Genomic DNA, 22534 nt, shown 5'->3' with positions numbered 1-22534 from the left:
GGGCTAGGACAGAGAGATGCATCAAAAGGCTAGGCTCGTGTATAAGTAAATGTTACTAAGTAAGTCTAGCTATTACATGTACATAGGTGGTGGAATCAATACTTCATGCAAGGGTTCAAATCAAAGATGGCAACCTTTAATGACCATCACATGACATAAATCTCCATTTTATATACATATATTTTTTGCCTAACTTTACCCAATTTTGATTTACTTATTACCAGATATTTGTAATCAAAATTTGACACTAGCAAGTTTAGTAGTCCTTTCTAGAGAGCTAGATACAGTTAAACATGGTTATAGCAAACATTTATAATGAATTGATGCTTACAGCAAAATGATTTTCATTCCTCATGGCTTTAAAATATATTGTGAATTTATAACTATTAAAGCAAAATCATTCATCCCTGGCACATCATTATGAATGTGTTTTACTATATATAGCATCTAGCTGCCATGTTTGCTTTGATCCTGAATCATAGCCCAGGAAATCTATTTAAAAAAAAAAGAAACAAATTTGCTGTATGCCTTGTAGTATATGTATACACATCTTTATTATAGAAATTAAATGTAAAGGATTATTTTTTTTTTCTTAATAAAACATCATGGTGACAGGTAAAAATGTTGCCAACTTATAAAGATATATTTCAACAACGTCTTGAACAACATCAACACTGCAAACAGATACAAAATACACAGTATTGATTATAATTCATATAGCTGACTTAAGCTTTAAAATTAATCCCTATGCAAGCTTAGGTTCAAATAATCTAAAAGATACGCCAACTCTGCATAAGTTTGGGACATAAAACAAAAATACCATCATAAAGATGAATGAATGGTCATGAATACAATTGAATTTAGTCATGGTCTAATGAATATTAGGCAAATAGCCCTGTGCATTTATATAAAAATATTGTATGATGCTGAATTTTGAAGACCGAAGAAAAATCTAGCAAGAAAAACTTGTAGGAAGAGAGTTGAAGAGGAGTAAGGCCACCATGGTAACTCTTGGTACAAATGGCAAAAAACTCCAGTAATTTAAAAAGTTTATTAACTAAATAGGAGTATACTTCAACATGGCCTTTTATTAAGTGTAATTTGCACAATCATCACAAAGTAGCAGACAAGTTTTATTAATTTTAGGAAGCAAATTCAAAGTATAAAATATTTCATCATTAAAAGAAGAAAAACACTGGAAAAATTTACCAGTAAGAAATTCCTAAACTTAATCAATTGCTATCAGTGACTTCTAAAGGATGAATATAGTATGTAGGAGATTCCTCTATCAGATGTTGTAGGAAAAAATGCAATTCGATACAGTATCAATATGTAGCATGATGTAAAATTAAAAGCAGAGTTATTAAGAGATAAAATCAGGAAATATGTTCTATACACTTTCCTTTGAAGAACATGTAGTTGAGCAAATAGTGCAAAAATTTACTTGTTAAAAAATATAGCATATACATGTTCCTTGATCCAGCAGTTTTCATCAACACGAAATTATTATTATATAAAAAGAAATACACAAAAATCGAACAGAAAATTTCAATATCAACACTGTATTGTTGCGACTTCAAAAATTGTGTTTTCAGATAGGATCTGTCTGGAAAATTCTTTTTTATACACAAGTTTAGTCACATGAGTATTACTAAATGAAATTATTTAGTGCCTACTTATTTTCTACTACCATTATGCCCTATAAAAACATTAAAAAACAATTTTAAAACTTGCTCTAAAAGTCTGATTTATGAACACACACAGCTGTTTGAATGTTGGAATTGGTTTTACAACACAGGAAAAAATATATGAACACAATGAAGCAACACCCTCAGATCTGATTACAAAGAGACATTGATCAGAACATGTCTGTTACCCAATGACTAACATCCAATAACACAAATTTATATGCCTTAAATATTTTCACATTTAAAATTAAAAAAAAAAATCATTAAAACACATTACAAGTGTTCTTTTTACCATTATTTAAAAACAATATCAATTTGATGATCACAGACTGTCAATTAAAACATGATTAATTGGAATTGTTTATTTACAAAGTCAGGGAAAATTCCACCACCACTTAGTATAGAGATAGTTATGTAAAGATACAGGTGTGGATTTCTATAATTTCAAAAGATTTCCATGTTTTCCCCTTCAATGGCCAAATCCATGGAGTGATGTTAACAGACTTCAATGACAGAGTCTCTGGATTGCCCAACTCCAATCCACTTCACTGAAAAAAATAGACAAAATTATGTTTTAGTATATGCCATTACAAATGAAATTTCAAATAAACCAGAACTGTCCTATTACCCCCATGGGGCTAAGTTGAAAGTAGCTCACACCACTTTCTGGGAATGGGGCCAGGGCCATAAATATTGGAATAAATAGCAACCTTTTGGGAAATTTTCAGATAACTATTATACTTTAAAATCATGATATATATTGGGTTTCTGGTCTGTTATATATTTTTGTTTGCAATACAGAGGAGTATGAATACCAAATTTAATTATCATATATATCCAACTTTTTCTTGAATTTTTTTGAGAAATGACCATTGGGGAAAATTAACACATTCAATTGGAAAAAAGATACCCTTTTGAATTGGGAATGGGGCCCTTGAATGACCCCAATTTAGACAATCGAGAGCCCTGCTTAAAAATCACTGCCATCTTGCTAAAAAATAATATGGCAAAGTCCAATGGCCTTAATCTTGCTGAGACATATTGGTTGAAAGTGTTTATTTAACCGTTATCTCTGTGTTGGGAACAAAAAATATCACCTTCCACAGTCCAAGCATTAAAACGTCACTTCTGAATTCGGTGACCTGGATATTGTCTAAATTGTTCAGGGCCGAAACATATCCTATGATCAAAATTAACCCTGAGGAGGGTAAGTATGATCTTGAATTCAGTACAAAATTATGTTTAACATCCAGAGGCCTTGTCTAAATGACCAGGGTAGTTACACACCTTCTGGTTACAAGCAACCTTTACCCCAAATATATATGTAATGTACTAATGTTTTTCGCTACTTCACAATAATGGCTAAAACAAGAATTTCACATTTCTAAAGTCAGTGACCTTGAACTTGTCCAAATAACCTCGGGTTAATGTCATGATAGATCCTCAAGTTACAAACAACCTTGTCTCTAGTATCAGTTTAAATGTTTCTCCATTTCAAAAATGTCTCTAGAACAGTAATACGTCTTGTACCTGTTGACCTTTCCAAAATGACCTTGGTACAGAGTCAAGACACACCTCTGCGTCACAAGCTATTATTAAAATCAACTATGAGACAAGAATGTCATTGCTCTTATTCCTGTCAATGAAGGTATGAAGAATAAAATCCTAAAACAGTATTTTTTTTCACCTGAAAATGCCAGGTGCACAAGTTTAAATGGAATATTATTAATTCTACAAGTTTTACAAAAAAGTATTACAGAGTTTCCGAGATAAACTTCAGACGAAATATGTCTACAAATAGACGGACATGGTGATTCTAACATGCCCCCTAAACTTCGTTTGCATGAGGTGTAATCAACACATTTAGAGATGTCCTTATAACTGTATGAATAACATACCTGGCACTCCGACCAACTCCTCGACCTTGTGTATATAATTCTGTGCATTCTGAGGTAGATCTGAGAAATTTCGAGCTCCGGCTGTGGTTACTTTCCACCCTGGTAATGTCAAATATTCCACCTTTACTCTGCAGAGATCTTCATCCAGAGCTATAAATACATCAGGAAAATTAATTTTCTACTTAATGTGCAAAGTGTTACAAAAAATCTACAGGTGACTCTTGATGGCTCGAACTCCGATCTCTCGAAGTTCTCGATCTCTCGAAGTGAACCTACGGTCCCGTTTTTTTCCTCTATATAACTAAGCAAATTTACTTATGATCTCTTGAACTTCCGATCTCTCGAAGTTCTCTATCTCTCGAACCAAGACCTGGGTCCCGTTACACACATTTCATTGGTTTTTACTCTCTATCTCTCAAAGTTTTGATTGCACGTGTGTACACGCCAATCAAGCGTAAAATTAATGCAGCTTGGACTTGCCAGGATAACGGTAAACGCCTGGGACTGGCATGGAGGCGTTAATTGGGTGTTTACATAGATGACACTACTCCTGTGAGCATCCGAGTGTTGATATAATTAATTAGTTATGATTGGTAAATTATAAACGGATTGCTTCACAACTTATTTTGACTTGACAGCGAGACGATAACTTTTAGAAAATAATTTAATAAACGTGTCAATAATTTTCCATAAATTATGGAGTTATATTAAGAGTCAACATAATCCCAGTACGACAAACATTGCATGAGAAATCCTATCTCAAGAACTAAATACCTATTTAATACGAGAAATCTGGTGAAAGACCCGATCAAGCCCGGGGGGTAGCCACACCGAAGATCGCTATTCAGGTTTCATGTAATCATGAAATGGGAACAAATAAATACTAAAACTTAAAAAGATCTTTTTATTTATCCAAAATATGATCATTGTTGTTGAAATCAAGTGAATTATACCTGTAAAATACGAATGAAAACGTGCAATGACATTATCAACATATACTTCCGGTATTCATAATAGTAGAACAATGATGACTGGAACTGAAAATTCCAGATTTCATTCACTTTCTATCTCTCGAACCCCTCGATCTCTCGAACTTTTCTTGTAGTCACTTGAACTTAGAGAGATCTCGAGTCACCTGTATGTATAGGCAATACCTAACACATTACTCATTTCCTTTCCAATTTTTTTATGCCGATGTGCAGTTACACGAACTTCTAAAATGGACAATTCATATTGACTTATCAAGTTCTAGACAGAGAATTCAATCTTGATATTTAGTCAAGCATATTTGATGGAAAAAACATCATCATCTAAAATTCTGACAAGTTTTCAGGTACCGTAAAATCACTTATTTTCGAGGGGTCAAAATTTCATGGTTTGGTGAAAAATGATTGGTTCGAGGGGATTTGATCTCATGGATAAAGGCGAAATATCTGCAATATGGAATTTTAACATTTCGAGGAGGATGTGATTTGTGGGTCTCTTTATACCACGAAAACGAAAATTAATCCCCGATGAAAATTAGTGATTTCACAGTTTATCAAAATGAGAGATACCTTCCAAAAGTAGAGTAAAACATGCTTATGAAGTATTAGGAATGGTTGATTTTGCTTCGTTATGAACATACTTCGTAATTTCCATTAAGTTTACAATAGATTTTAAAGCCATGTACGGGGTATATAAATCACTTTGCTATATGCATGTTTACTGTTCATATAATTTAATAATAAAATATTTATCAATTTCTACATCCACAACTTACCTGGAAAACTGTCGTAATTTTTTACTCCATCTAGTTCATATGCTATACCTATTTTCACTTCATCAAAGTCATCTAACACATCCAGCTTTGTTATTGCCAGACTGTAAAAATATAAATGATGTTTATTAAGTTTCTGTTGCTAAATTCTACTTTCCATTGAGACATTTTGATGCCTACATCATCCCTATTGACCCTATATTATTTTGAACTCCTAAAGCAACAAAAACTTCAGTCATAATTTGGAAATCCGTCTCAGAAAGATAAAATGATATTGAAGAATAATATGAAGTCTTCATTTTTGGCAGTTTATATTGCCTGTTTTCATGACAGAATAAAACAATGAAAATAACATGGATGTAAATTATGTTAACTTATTAATAGATAAATAATGAAAGGGGGGAAATAAACAAAAGGCCCAGGGGCCACATGGCTCATCTGAGCACTTTGGCTAGGAAAAAAAGCAGAAATCAGCCCATTATTGAACAGTTTGAATATAAAAGTGGTCGGGGGGGGGGGGGGGGGGGTTATGATTTTACTTGTATATACACTTTCTTAAGGATGCTTTAGTTCCTTTGTATAACTATGATCCCCTGTTATGGCCCCTCTATTCTCCTGGGGGTCATGATTTGAACAAATTGAAATCTTCATTACCTGAGGAAGCTTTAATATTATTAAGACCAATCATGGCTTTGCTGTTCTTGAGAAGAATTTGAAGAATTTTAAAGATTTTCCCTATGTATTCCTATGTAGAAATTTGATTGCCCATTGTGGCCCCACCCTACCACTGGGGGTCATGATTTAAACAAACTTGAATCTACACTACCTGAGGATGCTTCCATATAAATATGACCAATCATGGCTTTGCTGTTCTTGAGAAGAAGATTTTTAAAGATTTTTACCTATGTGGTCCTATGTAAAACTTTGATTGCCCTAGGGTGGCCCCACTCTACCCCCAGGGGTCATGATTTGAACAAACTTGAATCCACACTACCTCACAATGATTCCACATAAGTTTCATATTTTCAAGCACAGTAGTTCTTGAGAAGATTTTTAAATGATGCCATTAATTTTTCACAAATTCATAATTATCTCCCCTTAGAAGAAGGCGTTGCCCTTCTTTTGAATAAACTTGAATCCCCTTTACCCAAGGATACTTTGTGGCAAGTTTGGTTGAAATTGGCCCAGTGGTTCTCAAAAAGAAGATGAAAATCTGAAAAGTTTACGACGACAACAACAACGACAGACAACGGACAAATTTCGATCAGAAAAGCTCACTTGAGCGTTCAGCTCAGGTGAGCTAAAACCTACCTACTGACTTATTTTTTACAGCATATTGCAGGAAACTAACATATAATTTTGTTTGGCCTGACTACTTACTGAGTAAATCCATTGATCATGTTGGAGTAACGTAACATCACTATATCCAACCACCCTACTCTTCTTTTCCTTCCTGTTGTCACTCCATACTCATGGCCAATGTTTACCAGTTTCTCACCCACTTCCTGAAAAATGGAGGATCAACATATTAATCACAGACTACTTCAGTACATATCTACCAAGATACAAAGTAATACTTCCAGAATAATCTTAATTTTACACCAATAGAATTTGAAAATACATTTTCTTTCATATGAACAGTATTTTTAAAAAAAAAAAAAACTTTTAAATATGGAAGGGAAAGAAATGACCTTTAATTATCCATTCTACATTAAAGATTAAACAGATTTTCAATGTGTACAGATCAACTAATAATCAAAAAACACTTTACAATAGCAAACAAATGTATACTTCTTCAAATACCCTCAAACTCTACCCTCAAACTCTAAACTACTATTATAAAGCTATGCTTTCATCACTCTTTTGAAGAAAAATAATTAAAAGTTACATTGTTGAGTTCTGTGGGAAATCCTCCACTGCCCACCCTCGTGAGGTAAGCTTTGACCACACCCACAATGTCACCAAGACAGTGGGGTGGGATTCCTAGGCCGGTACACACCCCTCCTACGCTGCAGTTAGAAGATGTCACATATGGGTAAAGTCCTGTTAGGAAAGGATATAATGTTACAAACACACTGCTTACTACAGTAAAAATTTATTTGACAGAAAGAATTGATGGACAATTTGTAATCACTGGAAGAGTTGACAAAAAGTATAAATTACTAGTAACATTTATTTAGGGGTCTCACAAGGAGGCTTTCAAAACTGCAAAAACTATGACATTATGAACTTACTGATAATGATTATTAAAAAGTATATGTTCAAAAGAAAACATTGGAAACAATTACCAGTCCTTGATGGGGCAAAGAGAGAAGTGTTATATTATAGAGAAAGAATTCTCTGATGAGACTGAAGCTCTACTGGTTTGTTCTTATAACAAAGGAAAAGTACCACTTGGACTTGAAACTTGGCAACAACAATAAATAGAATAATGATCCTTGGTTTAGTCTCTTTTTGTGGAAAATTTATTGCAATCAGACTAAAACTATAAGATGAGTGGCCTTTTGAAAGAATTTTACAGAAATTTCTATTTTTAGTACCCATGGCAACATTGTTCACCAAATTAAAAAAAAAAAGATAAAGACAATTATGTATACTGGTAAAATCTACTTGTGTGCCAAGTTATACTGAAATCAGACCAAAACTGTAAGAGGAGTAGCATTTTGAATGTATTTCACAGAAATGTTTATTTCCAGTAACTATGGTATGGCAACACTGTTCATCAAAATCTAAAAACCGATATATAGAATTGTGTGTCTTAGTGTAATCAGACCGAAATTGTAGGAGGAGTAGCATTTTAAAAAAATTGTTTACACACAGACAGACATAAGCTCTTCTGGTCTCTGACCAGTAGAGCAAAAAAGGAAACATACAAGGCTTTAGAGATGAGGAAATTTTTTATCATTAGAATAAATGTTTGTACATGAACATGACATTTTTATCTTTATGTTTCATATTTTTGAATAACATCATCAATACGTTCTATTTCCATTAGTGAACTCTTCAAAATTAGAGGCGCGTTTGGTTGTCTGACTGGGACAGCATGGCGTGGCGGATAATACAAAACATGCCAATCTCGATCAAATTTTAAATATTAAATGTATTTGTCATTCCAATTAAAGAATAGAAGAACTAAAAGACATATGTAAGAGAGCGAGAACCCTAAATTTATCATCCATTAATAAAAAATACGACATTTCCGAGGCATGTGCATTGTATTTAGATGTACCATACAATAAATAGATACACACGATCAACAATAGATATAAATTGATATCGTTTTCATTCCTACTGTTGATGTATATAAAGTCCACAACAATAAAATATTTCATTTGCATTTTCTTAGGAACTGTTCATCGACATTCAACATATTGTTTACGTTTATGTTACGTTTGTCCCAGGAATCCCGCGAGATTTGTACATTTTCCGACTTTTTCACAATTAGCACACTAAGAAGTATAACTCTTCCTTAGTGGAAATAGAACGTATTGCACACAGTGTGAATAAGTGTGTGGAAAAAAATCCTTGTAAAAATGTTGCATATTATCCAGATTTTTTTATTGTTGTACTTCTTGTTTGGTTATTTGAGGATTCCTTTCTTTTGCTTGTCTGTAATCCCACCCACCCCATTTTCAACTTTGAAACATGATGCTACATGTCTGCACTGATAGGACCTTCAAAATTAATGCTTCTGTGTTTTATTTTCTATAATTGTACACTGTCATACCAAAGTCTATGTCTAGAACATTAGACTGGGCTCCTTCAACGAGTATTGTTTTCCCATCTTTGATGGCCTTGGACAGAATTGGAATTGTATCCCTCACAAATGGTTTGACTTTGTTGCGCAATACCTGGAATGCAAATAACAAGACTTAGCCTGTTGTGTGTACTGTTAAAAAAAGTAAAGTTTTGCTGTGACACAGTGACACTTTCAACTCAAAACTACATCCAATAAGAAAAACAACAAAGTCACTAGTATTTTCATATAGCAAGGTTTAAAACAATCTTACATAATTGTACATCATGATAGTTTTCTTCACAACAAAATAGTGATTCAACAATACTCCATGACAATCAAAAAATTGTCATCATTGGAATGTTTTTTGTTACCGATAATTGATAGGATAGTGGCAACTTTGACAGTTTATACCATATTATATATTAATTCTTTTAAACATTTTTTTTCTAAATAAATCTTTGTTTAAAGTGTTTCTTTTTGTTACTTTGCAAGGAAGAATGTTTTTCCCTACAGGGGTCAAAATTAAAAGGAAATACTCGCTAAATGTGAGTGAAAAATCAAAACTGCCAGTTGATATAGAAGATTCATCGCAAAATTTAGCGAGTAAAATAAAACAATGATCTTTTTCAGAATTTGCAGGTTTTTTGGCTTTGGTCCTAAATTTTACACAAACTTTGTCTTGTGCACTTAAACGCTTTACAGAATGACATAAATACATCTGCACAGCTGACTCTGAATACATGTGTGGCATGTCTATCATGCCTTTTTTAAGAAAAGAAACAATTGATACTTGTAATTTTCATGCGCCAGGTCATGAAAATAAACACGGAAAATAAACATAGTAAGTAAGGCCACGTCTATGGCTTCAGCATAATGTTGCCGATTTTCAAAATTGTTTAGAATATTGGGAAATCAACCTTTTTTTCTATCAAAATCTGGCGAAAAAAAAAGTTTACCTATAATGTCCATAAGAAACGACTGTATACAATATTTATCATATTTGATTTTTTTTTTCTTGTACATGTATACGATAGGTTCATTGAAAAGATTTTCTATCATCTAATAGACAATAATGTTTATGCTCCTTTTTTTTATGGATGGAGAGTCTTTGAGACATAAAAAAGATTGAATAAAGTCTGTTGTATTTTTTTTTTTTCACAGAAATGATCAAGTAGCACAGAAAATGGAAAAATGCTAGTGAAACGTCAAGTTTGCAAGTAGAAATATGCTAGTAGTCATAAAAGTTAATTTCGACCCCTGTTCCTATGTATTTTCCATGTGGACATATACATGTACATGTATAATACAGAACCATGATTTATAGTGATTGGTAAATATGCTTTGAAAATGGAAAAGACTGCATACAATTCCTGCAAGGCATAATTCCTCGAAGCAACAAAAATTTGATGAATAAATAAACCCTAAAATCTATTAAGAGCACCACCATTAAAAAACAGATAATCATAGATTACAAAGCCCACCCTGACAATATTATTAAGAAGAAAGGCAAAGTCTCACATTTAATGAATATTCTAGTAATGTGCATCCATATTTGCAACATCCATGTAATATTAGTTTGGATAGGACTTAAAGTTACATGCAGTGATTTTTCTACATATTTTAAAAGGGGCCTGGGCCTTTACAACTGGGAAAAATCATCGACATTTGTGCCAACTTGGGAAAAATCAATAAGATTGTAGTTAACTTTAATTTACAGGTAAAATGACAAATATAAGTAATTTTAACATCATTTATTCAATTTATTGCTGATAAAATAACAAATTAGACACAGTTCTACATGTACATTAAATTTTATAACTTTCCTATTTTTTTTTTAAATCTTTGAAAGTTGTCAATGATTGTCTTTATTTTTCATCATGGTTTTATTTTGGGAAAAAGGCAACTTAAATTGGGAAAAACTTGGTAATTTTTGACAGGGGAAAGGGCTAATATTCGGACCTAAATTCGGTGTAGAAAAATCAATGACTTGGTAATGCAGAGCTCCAGATAATTTTTTACCTCAAAGTGTATTTACTCCCTGATTTTCAAATCAATGCAGATTTTGTTTTTCAGCAAAATAATCAAAAAGTATTTTGTTAATCTATTGCTCTTTTGACATCTAATGTGATTTTTAGCTTGTTATCAAAATAAGTGTGTTTTAAAAGAGGAATGTAAAAAAAGGACAGTTTCTGCATTTATCAATTAGGTTAATGAAATTTTAAAAATTTTGTCAGCTTTTAGCTACAACTGACAAACATTTCGTTTTTTTTTTCACCAGAAAGACCATACGGTAGGCAAAGTTACCACGGGCACACAAAAATCCATTTAAGATTAAGGCCTATATTGACCGTAGCAAGAGTTACCTAGAAAAATATCCTTCCTTTGGCCAGAAAAAATTAATCTTTAGATTCTCATCCATACATGCCCCTCTCAAAATATCCAGCCCCATTGTTTTCCATTTTGTTTGTTTTTTTAAATCAAAATTATATACGATGTTTTGCTATAGAAATGTTGGCATCGATCGAGGTACACGTAAAAGTTTTAGAGTTACTCCCCGTCTGCATTAAAAGTTGCTTGCGCTACTTATAGCACAGGATCATGTGGAAAGCAAAGAAGCAATTATTTTTATACAATTAATAAAGGTTGTCATCGAACTTTAGATGATATTATTGCTACAGAAAATGGTAGATATACAAGAAATGTTTAGCAATGACAAAGGATAAATTAGACACCATGCGTGTTTTGCGTAATTTTGACAATATCGACTTGTACGTATCAAGAATGAAAATTTGGATGTTATATGAACATTGGAAATGTGATATATTTCAGACAAAGAATGAGTATTTAATCTTCAAATCTTTCTCCCCAACTGGAATTCAGCCTAGGTTATTCCGAATACGCTTATAAATCAAAAAATTCAAACACTGAGCTGACCTTAATTAAATCGTACTTGTATCATTGAATCCATCTTACGCAGTATTTTCATAGTGTAATGCTTATTTATGACTGCTAATGCGTAATTGTACGCCCTGTTTTAATTTTTATGCGTATTTTGAAAAATTCAATGCATATTTCTGCAAATACGCACCTTATCTGGAGCTCTGGTAATGGACTTGCTCTGAAAACTTTCAACTATTCAATCATCTGGAAAAGGTAGGTCAGAGCAGATCTGGTGGTGTGCATCCCTAGATGCATCATCCATGGAAGTTTGGTTATCAAAGGGCATATAGTTACTTGGGAATAATTTTTAACCAGTCACTCATCCAGAAAATGCAGGTCAGATACAGAAGCTGAAGCATGACTAATATTGCGCATCCCTAGAAACCGTTAAATAATTGATTTTTTTTTTTTTTACCCAATAACCAAGTATTAGTGCAAATATGTCAGCTCATAGCGATAATCCTAGAAGGTTCTTAAGTATCAAAATATTTAAACATTTTACATCTAATTATTTGTGGATGAGTACATATATCAGTAGACTTAGATGGTATTTACAAGCTAAGCTAAGAATAAACACATGGTTACTGTACACATAAGGAAGTTACTTTATTTACCTTATACCTCTCAAGTTCCTTGTTAACATCCACTTCTAAATCCTGATGATGGCTCTTGTAGTAGTCTATTAACTTCCTGAATCTGCAATAGAGTTGAACATGTCCACATTATTTTTCTACTTATTTCTAAACAAAATAAAAAATTATAAAAGAGTTTAATACTGTGCTAGAGATGCTTATTTTTTATTTCTTTGGTGTGAACAGACCTTCTGTTAAGGGACTTGGCAAAGCCTTCACACAGAAGTCTATGTGAAGAATTAATCTGTAAAATATTTTCACATCTTAACACATGCAATTCATTCACTTCCCTTTACCTTGAAATATCCTTAAGCTACTGTAATGAAAAGAAATTCAAGCATTTTGGAAACACAGAATAAAATTTAGGAATAGATATAGGAAATTGACCACTACTTACTTTTCTGTAAATAGAGAGAAGTCACCGACAAGATCACCAACACGTAGACCATTACGAGTTGCCTGACAAAAATCAAATACTGTGAGTGTATTTTCAAATGCAGGTTAACTTCCAAAGCAAAAAGCAAAAGTCTTTAATTTTTCCATGATCATCTGTATACCAAGACAAGTTTTCAGTTTTAGATTTTTAAAGTAATTTCTTTCCACATTTCCCACTGATTCTTTTAGAATCAACAACAGATTTTGCATACCTTAGAGGAATAAGCTGGACCAATTCCTTTCTTAGTTGTTCCAATTCTGTTTAAAAAAAGTTTTTTCAGGATTATTAACCTACTAGCAACACACCAGAGTATAACCTGCCAATAAATATATAACTTGTATATATTTGCATGAAATATGTAAACCTAATCTTGTAGTGAAGGTGTTTTATTCATCTTTTAATATAATTTTGACAAGTTCTTTGTAAATAATACTTCTCTTTGATTACTTCTGCATCAACTTCACCTGCATCCATAGGGTTTTCACCTATAATATGTTTCTTTTCTCATGTTCATATTTTTTTTTTCATTGTTGTGATATTTATATATGCATTAAATTCCTTCTAATGAAATAGCACTCTGCCATTGTAGAAGATAACATCCTAATCAGTTAAACAAAAATCATTACATACATGTTCTTGCCCCTTCCAGTTTCCTGTAGGCCATCCACCATCTGATGAACATCAAACACTAAAAACAAAAAACACAGTCATTAACCAATTTTCCATTTTCAGTTTTTCAAAATAAAAAGCACCAACACCTAGCACATGATTTCATAGTGGTAAGTCAGGTCATCAATTATCAATTTCTGGTTGCAACACACCATGTAATTCATCCGAGATTTCATCAGCTGTTTCATGATTTTGGGTCCAATATCTGTTTTAAAATTTAAACCTAACCGCATTATGCCTAGCTTTAAAATTATAAAATTATATATGATTTACATTTGTTGCACAAAGGAACACTTTTTCTCCCAAAGACGCCCAAATGCAAAACTTTAATGATTCTAGGCTTAACAGTGTGTAATATATTTCTATATAAAACTTTGGATCCATTTCATGGTCCCATCAAACCCTGGGGGTCAAGGTTTAAACAAATTTGGATTTTCACTACATTAATTAACAATGCATAGATCTATAAAGATTTAACAATTTCCAACCCCATCTGAAGAGTTTTAGGAAAGATCATTGTTAAAGAATCCCATCCTATTTTGTCTACTATTTTCTCCTTTGGGGAAAAGACATCCCCATTCCACTGCACAAACTCTAATACTGAAAAAAATTTGCATTGAAATTAAATCACGTAAATTATACAGACCTAATCAATATAATATTTATTACAGCAAAATGCACAACAGCGTCTTTCTAATCTATTTACTGATAATGTCTTCATGGGTTCATACAGCTAAGAGTAAAGGCAACAAGTCTAAATTCAAGTTTAATTTGTTCCATAATCAGGTTCCCATAGAAAATATGAAATTAAGTCAGCATTGTTTCCCAAATTAAAGTTTGAAAAAGCCTTAAGAAAGCACTAAAAAGGGCAGGAAGTATAAAACAGGTAGTATAAAAAAAGATATTAGTTTAAAAAACACAAAATAAACAAATTTCAGAACATTTTCATTTCCAGTAAATCACCGGTTTCCTGTCAAACCCTTTGACTTTTCTGAAATATCATACCATCTTTTTCAAAGTCAAAATAAACCATGACTAAATTACTGTAAATCAATCAAATATTGATAGACCAATCATCCTAATCAATCTCCTTGATTAAAAAATATATATACAAGGTCACAAATCTTTTTTTGATTAAAGGGACATTTATAATTCATGAACACAAATCCCTATATTGTATCTGTGGCCTTCACATCAAGGAAGCCAGTTATATACATTGGAAATTGCAAGGATTTGTTAAATATAGTTGGATAATGTCTTGTACCCCTAGGAGAAACGTACCAAATCCTGCATTTACAGATTCTAGTGTCATTCATACAGTCAAACCTCGTTATCTCGACCTCAATGGGACCAAGAAAAAAGTTTGAGATATCTGAGGATTCGAGACATCGAACATAAAATACTTGAAGAATAAGTGCTCGGGACTTCCAAATCACTTCAACATATCCATGGTATTCGAGATATCAGTGTTCAAGATACCGAAGTTCAACTGTAAATAGTCATCCCTTGTTAATCTGGACGGTTTAATCCAAAGCAAATTCTCCGGATAAATGAAGTGTCCAGATTACAGAAACATACTTGGTATACATAAATATAAATAGTTCTCTATAAATTTTGTCTGGAAGGTAAAACATCTAATTATTGGTGTTCTGATTAACCAGGCTCCACTGTATATCTCAAGATACTAAGAAAACCATCCAGAACTAGTAAATACACTGTAAAAATAGCATAAAATTTATCTTTTATTTTACCATTCACAAATCTGGGTCAAGTGCTGTAGATTCATTTACTACAAATTTTTCTCTTTTTCTAGTATGTGATGTCAAACATCTTAAAGTATTTTATCAAGTTTCTTACTACTCTGTAACTGTCCTTTTAAAAAGTAGGAATGGACTACACTGTAGCCCATCTAAAACACAAAAATGTTCCATTCTGAATCACGAAAAATGGTTGTTTGAGGCTGTATGTCAAGGATTCAAAGAGAACAATGCATCCATCTGCAAATAATTATTGCTGTGAATGGGTTTAACATGTGGCGTATCCACTGAGAAAACTGTACGAAACATTTATATACCTACGACATGTCAAGGATTTCTCTAATGCTCCACATGACTACAAGGCATACATTGTGACATATTTGTTAGGAAGGCATACAGTACCTAAGTGAGCTCGGTTTGAGATCAAAAGTCTTTCCTGCCAACCCTCCATTCCTTTCTCAACATTCTTTTCAATTTCCTCAAACAAATTTGGCAGATGTACCACGACCCCATTTCCTGACAACAAATAAATACATGCCTGTGATAAAAAGATATCCAATGAATACACTGAATAAATACTTTGATTTAAATTGTGTTAAAAACTTTTTAAAACAGTCTATTCATTATTTGTTTTCTTTACCTAAAATATAATAAATAAAATGCTTCAAAATTCTATAGGATCATCATAAGCTTTGTAGTCAACGAACAATAAAATCTTGTGACTGCAAATTTATTTTTAAAAAAATTACTATCAAATTATTAAATTGAAGAGGCAGCATACACTTAATTTAAGTAACTGATAGATTGAACTTTCATTTAATAAAGTTATACATTAATATTCATTCTGAGTAAAAGATACATATATATATATATATATATATATATATATATATATATATATATATATATATATATATATATATATATATATATATATATATATATATCCTCTTTAATGAAAAAAAAAAATCACACCAAATTCTTATCACAGTTGGAAAGTTGCATGAGAAATAGAGTTATCTCCCTTTACAAGCTTAAATGATAAACTTGTTTGGTAAAAAAAATATTTTGGGAATATTCAGCAACCATCAATGTTAAAAAATTTCTATCAATACGTATTTCCATTAGTGAACTCTTCAAAATTAGAGGCGCATTTGGTCGTCTGACTGGGACAGCATGGTGTTGCGGATAATACAAAACATGCCAATCTCAATCCAATTTTAAATGTTAAATGTATTCAGGGGTGTGCAATTAAAAAATTCAAGTACTAGCCCACGGGCTAGTGGCAGCAATAAAGTTACTAGTCCCAAGTAAAAAGTTACTAGCCCAAATATAGAGGCAAAATTTAAAAACTAAATATTGAAAAAAAGTTAATCGTTGAAAAAGTCAGGGTACTAAGGTCATTCTTTTTAAAATTAAAGTTTAATTCTCGCTCGTAAAATTTAATGATATATAAATTAATGATTATGATAGAAAATAAAAAAGAATTTAAATCTTTCCTTTTTCTGATCATAGCATTATCTCACCTAAAATGAAGGAAAAATCATTTTGTTTTCATTTAAATCATTAAATACACTGGAAATATATTCTATGATAATTACATAACACTTATCTTTCAGTTTATTGAGTGATCGTAAATAATTTAATGAAATATCTGCAAGTATTTACCATAAACAAAGGAATGGCGGAAATTCGGATTAGGAACAACGATCGTTTTTCGAAGTAAATAAATCAGGTAGTACTGCAAAATGGATAAGATTATGGAGATTAATGGACAATAGGAGCATACTGCCTGGAAAATTTTCACTGGTTTGGAATTTAATAGCAAAAAAATGAGTGAAAATACCGGTTGTGCTTTTCATGTATTACATATGTAGTTTTAATTTCTACTAGCCCAAGGGGCTACCTCCGTGTAGAAAATCACTAGCCCGACCCCCTAAAATGGTAGCCCCGGGCGTCGGGCAATGCTAATTGCACACCCCTGGTATTTGTCATTCCAATTAAAGAATAGGAGAACTAAAAGACATATGTAAGAGAGCGAGAACCCTAAATTTATCATCCATTAATAAAAAATATGACATTTCCAAGGCATGTGTATTGTATTCAGATGCACCATACGATAAATAGATACATACAATCAACAACAGATATAAATTGATATCGTTTTCATTCCTACTCTTGATGTATATAAAGTCCACAACAGTAAAATATTTCATTTGCATTTTCTTAGGATTTGTTCATCGACATTCAACATATTGTTTATATGTTTATGTTACATTTGTCCCAGAAATCCCGCAAGATTCGTACATTTTCCGACTTTTTCACAAAAGAGCGCACTAAGAAGTGGAAATAGAACGTATTGTCACTGATCTGCTGCCTTGAGTGACAATTTTTCGATAGTAGGTGACTATTGTAATATATATCACTAGCCTACCATACTCTAAAGTACATATATATTTAAAATATATATTTATATATATATATATATATACAGACCTATAACAGCTGTGCATTTCTTGTTGACTATACCGCTCGGCAGTAGGTGGAAATCATAGGCTTTTTCACCAACAACTACAGTGTGACCAGCATTGTTACCTCCCTTCAACCAAAATAAATAAATAAGCGATGATGATAATAACTTCAAGCTACAAACTTTATGCTCCATAACAGTTAACCAAAACATTTTTTACCCAGAAATTTTATTTTCAGCATTGTATGGTAATTTAAGATTTGCTATTTATAAGATAATAGCATATGAAGCATAAAATCTTCTATGGTAAAGTTATGTCTTAACTTTTAATATTAAATTGTTCAAATTCAGAACTTAAAAGCATTTTAAAATTCTGAATTTAAGATTACAGCTATAGGCAAACTTTTCTTTGGTAAGCTGCATGTTTAATATAATTTCAATTTAGCATAAATGCAGGCATAGCAAATACAAGAGAATACATGTTTCTGCATGCACTAACATCAACTGATTACCATATTTACACACAATTCAGTGCAATGTTCTTTCAAGTACTATGAAGTTTGACCTAAGTAACCCACAATAAATAAAAAGCTTGCTGTTTATAACACACCAATCAACTTACATGGACCTTGTTGCTAGAAAACTGGCATTCATTCAAATTTGTTGTATATTCTATACACACTACTGGTAAATTCATATAAATACTACTTTAAAAGTAGGACTAATTCTGGGATTCAAAAATCGCTGAAGTCCGGTGCCTGGGGCTAGCTTATTCTGGATTCCACTTAGCAATTAGAAATCACACAAGTCTGAGGGACTTTCTAAATATATTTTATGAATATATTTTTACAAATTATAAATAATAGAACTCATAAAAAATAATTATTTTCTTCTTTTATGTAATTTTTCTAATTTTCAATGATTAAAGATATATGGTAAATTTATATTTCAGTCTGTACAGAACTTTCCTCTAACTACAGTACACTTAAAGTTATTACTAGTACCGGTAATTATCTAACACATTTCCTGGTTGAAAAGGGTCATGTTTATATCAAAGTTTGGATTTATGGTTTAACATCTTTTTAACCCTAGAATTGTAACAAGAGAATAAAATTCTCTTGACTTTAGTTTTGACCAAAGTTGGCAAAAGTTCTTGGAAATATTTCAGAATTGAGAGGATCAACTTGACAAAATTTATTTTACTACCTTTATCACATAAAAGTTGAAAAATGAGAGCTGAAGGAGGGAAATGTGTGCTGAAGGCACAAATATACATGTACTAGGGGGTCTGGGGGCATGTCCCTCAGGAAATTTTTACCAAATGGAGAAAAATGTCATTTTGAGAGTAATTTTGGGGTCATTTCTAGGCCTCTATCAAGATATCCCCCCCCCCCAATTTTTTTTTTTATTTTTTTTTCAGACAATAAAATATGAAATAACAAAAGTAATCTTTCTCTCTAATTCTCTTCAAGGAATAGTTCTCACTGTATAACAGGCTTACCTACCATATTGATGATCAATATTATTTTGAAGCTTGTAAATGTTTCTAAATATATTTTTTTCATAAAGCATACAGATGACAAAGAAGGCAGGTCAGTTAAACTGCAATTGGACAAAAAAGGGAAAGTCATAAATAAAGATATTCAAATTAAATGTTATGTTTAATTGGGAATTTTTTGAAATCTAAAATAGTATTGTTTTCCTTATTTGCAAAAAAGAAAATTATACCATTTACCAATACCAGAAGTAAAAGCTGAGCATTGATTAACCCCTGATTAACCTTATGACTACTGCAGAGATATGCAAAAGCAAAAGTTTTTAGGCACAATTAAACCACACAAGAATATTCACTAATTCATGATTCAAGAAACATATCTTAACATTTTCTGGAAACATTTACGATTATCAGTATTACTGAAGTATATTTTTAGAATGGTTATGAACTTATGGGGTATCTGAATAAAACCTGAAGTGCTACAGTTGTATACACATTCATATACCCTATATTATACAGATGTCACTAATTATTGCCACTTGTTCCATTAATTGCTCACAGCATTATTCTACTTCACTAACTTAACACAATAGGCAACCACATGATGCCAACACCTACACACACATCTTGATCTTGTGCTGTAAAACATATCTAGCACGTAAAAATGACATTCATGGTATTTGTGAAACCCATGAATATAGTTTCATTCAAAGGAAAGCATGCAACACAAACAATGAAGTAAAAACTATTTGAAATCTGTGTATTCCAAATGAATCAAACTATACTTTCTTAACACAATTATCTTTCCATTTATGATATCATGGAATGATGTTTTTGTTTTTATATATGTGATATTCATTACAATAATTTTCACAAATTTTGAGAAGTTTTCAATAATTTTCAGTATTGGGGTAAAAGTTTCCACGTCGTAAGATTTCCAAATATCAAGTTTTGAAATTCACCCTAAATCAAATGCATGGAAGGTCGGCCAAGGTTAACAATACACACAGTATACAGTAACTCTAAAATCACACAGTGATGAAAAACATTTTTTTCTGATAATTCTGCAACATAACTGAAAGCAAATAATACAAAAAATGTTCAAAACAAACGTAAACACGGAAATACACACCTGACAGCGGCAGCAAATGTCGGCATTAGCAGCAATCATGTCAACAATTTTTCCTTTCCCTTCATCACCCCATTGTGATCCCAGGACAACAGTAACAGGGTTTGTGGGTGCTAGTCTAGGTTTCTTAAGGGGTACACAGCCATTTACTGGCAATGCCATGTTTTTGATTTTGTTACAAGGTATAGAGCGCAAAGAAATAGATTCGTGTTGTGTATCCAAACTGACAACAATCATGTGCGCATGGCAAGGTAAAATAGCGCCAAATGATGCGTTCCGATTTTGCTAAGTCGTTCGCTATAAATTTCACATACAATCGTAATTATAAAAAATGTGCAAGACAGAAAATTGATTTTGTAGAGGAAGACGTACATATATGTTTATTCCTATAGAATACATTTTTTAGTTGCTAAAAGTAAAAGCAAACCAGAATACAAACTTTGATTTGTTTTTTTTTTTAATTGCCAATTTCTGTGAAACCTACGTGCGCTGGAGGCATTACACGTAGAAATATCCTTGAACAGCCTTATTGAATATTAATGAATAAAACAATCAAAGATAAAATATAATCTTTATTAATATCACATTGATATTTTGGCACAGCATCGTTGCATGATTTGAATACATTCACTGGGTATCTAAAGAAAATTAAAAAAAAATGTTTTGAAGCAAAAAATAAAATTAAACTAGAAACATGTCCATAGGACATGAATGCCCTGCAAAGGGTATATTCATAAGTAATGCAACATGTAAATTTTATTAATGTATGAAAATATCTTGAATAGTTTTGAAATTAAATCTAAAAAATTGGATATAGTTGATAAATTCACACCAAATTATGTATAAATGTATAAGCTTACATAAAAATATATCAAATGGTTTCTTTAAAACTAAGCAAAATGCATATTTAAGAAAAGTGAGGTCAAGGTTTCATAAAAATATTTTAAATACATGTAGTTTCTTTAAAACTGTACTAAACAGACATTTTTGGAAAGTAAAGTCAAGGTCAAAGGAAAGGTCGAGGTCAAAAATAATGATGCAGCTGAATAGCTTAAATCAGTATGTATCAGCATTTGAACTTTGATAATAATATCTTGAATGGTTTCTTTGAAACTGAGCTAAACACTCATTTAAGGAAAGTGAGGTCAAGGTCGAAGGAAAGGTCAAGGTCAGAAAATGTTGATGCAGTTTAATAGCTTACATTAGTATGTATCAGCATATGAAGTTTGATAACAATTTCTGGAATTGTTTCTTTGAAACTGAGCTAAATACTATTAATTTAAGAAAAGTGAGGTCAAGGTCAAAGGAAAGGTGAAGATCAAATAAATGTTGATGCAGTTGAACAGCTTAAATCAGTATGTATCAGCATATGAAGTTTGATAACAATATATTGAATGGTTTCTTTGATAAGCTTTGAACTAAGCTAAACCCAAAGTGTGATGGAAAGACAGACAGAAGATGGACATAACAAACACAATATGCCCCGGCATATTCATGGCGGGGCATAAAAATTAATGCCACAGTAAAATTATAATATATATAATAATTATAATATATATAATAATTATATATAGAGAGAGAGAGAACCTAATATAGGAAACTGAAATCTAAGTATTTTAGTTTTGAAATTTAAATTTTGACATCAAAAAGGAAAAAAAAGAAATAGAATGCCTCCATCTCAATTACAAAATGCACAAAGTCATAAAGTGTTACAAAATACACATATTTAAGTCTTTCAACGATATCATATAGCTTAATTAAAATTTGCCATATATTAAAATTCATATATTTGATAAATATCTCTCAAATCAACTATTAGTATAGGTAGCTAAAAGTGTAATAAGCAAAGGGCTGAATTCGAAAGCCTATAGATTAGGGATAGAAGTTACGGTGATCGTGCCCCATTCACATTATCACTAAAA

At 31.8% G+C, this 22534-nt stretch overlaps 1 protein-coding gene across 1 annotated transcript; it reads right to left on the bottom strand.

The window, feature by feature from the left end:
- Positions 1–525: 525 nt before the first annotated feature.
- Positions 526–20854, bottom strand: LOC133182353 (adenylosuccinate synthetase-like). Its single transcript, XM_061317166.1, has 13 exons — positions 20616–20854; positions 18015–18117; positions 15921–16034; positions 13723–13780; positions 13304–13349; positions 13054–13115; positions 12639–12720; positions 9073–9196; positions 7234–7388; positions 6726–6850; positions 5349–5449; positions 3587–3736; positions 526–2236 (listed from the first exon to the last, which is right to left on the bottom strand). The coding sequence occupies exons 1-13, from the start codon at positions 20847–20849 to the stop codon at positions 2184–2186; spliced, it is 1407 nt and encodes a 468-aa protein (XP_061173150.1). The 5' UTR covers positions 20850–20854; the 3' UTR covers positions 526–2183.
- Between the last annotated feature and the right edge of the window lie 1680 nt (positions 20855–22534).

This window comes from Saccostrea echinata, unplaced genomic scaffold (genome assembly GCF_033153115.1).
Source record: "Saccostrea echinata isolate AGI-Se365-2 ecotype Australia unplaced genomic scaffold, CSIRO_AGI_Sech_v1 ptg000009l, whole genome shotgun sequence".
In the NCBI taxonomy this organism is placed as follows: Eukaryota; Metazoa; Mollusca; class Bivalvia; order Ostreida; family Ostreidae; genus Saccostrea; species Saccostrea echinata.
Note: the sequence above shows the minus strand (reverse complement) of the source record. Positions and strands in the feature narration are given on the sequence as shown.

Coding starts and splice junctions, on each gene's coding strand:
- LOC133182353 (XM_061317166.1), bottom strand. CDS start 20,849: ATGATTGTTGTCAGTTTGGATACACAACACGAATCTATTTCTTTGCGC. Junction 18,118..20,615: donor ACATTTGCTGCCGCTGTCAG/GTGTGTATTTCC, acceptor TTTTGGTTGAAG/GGAGGTAACAATGCTGGTCA. Junction 7,389..9,072: donor TGTTCTAGACATAGACTTTG/GTATGACAGTGT, acceptor CTTTCCTAACAG/GACTTTACCCATATGTGACA.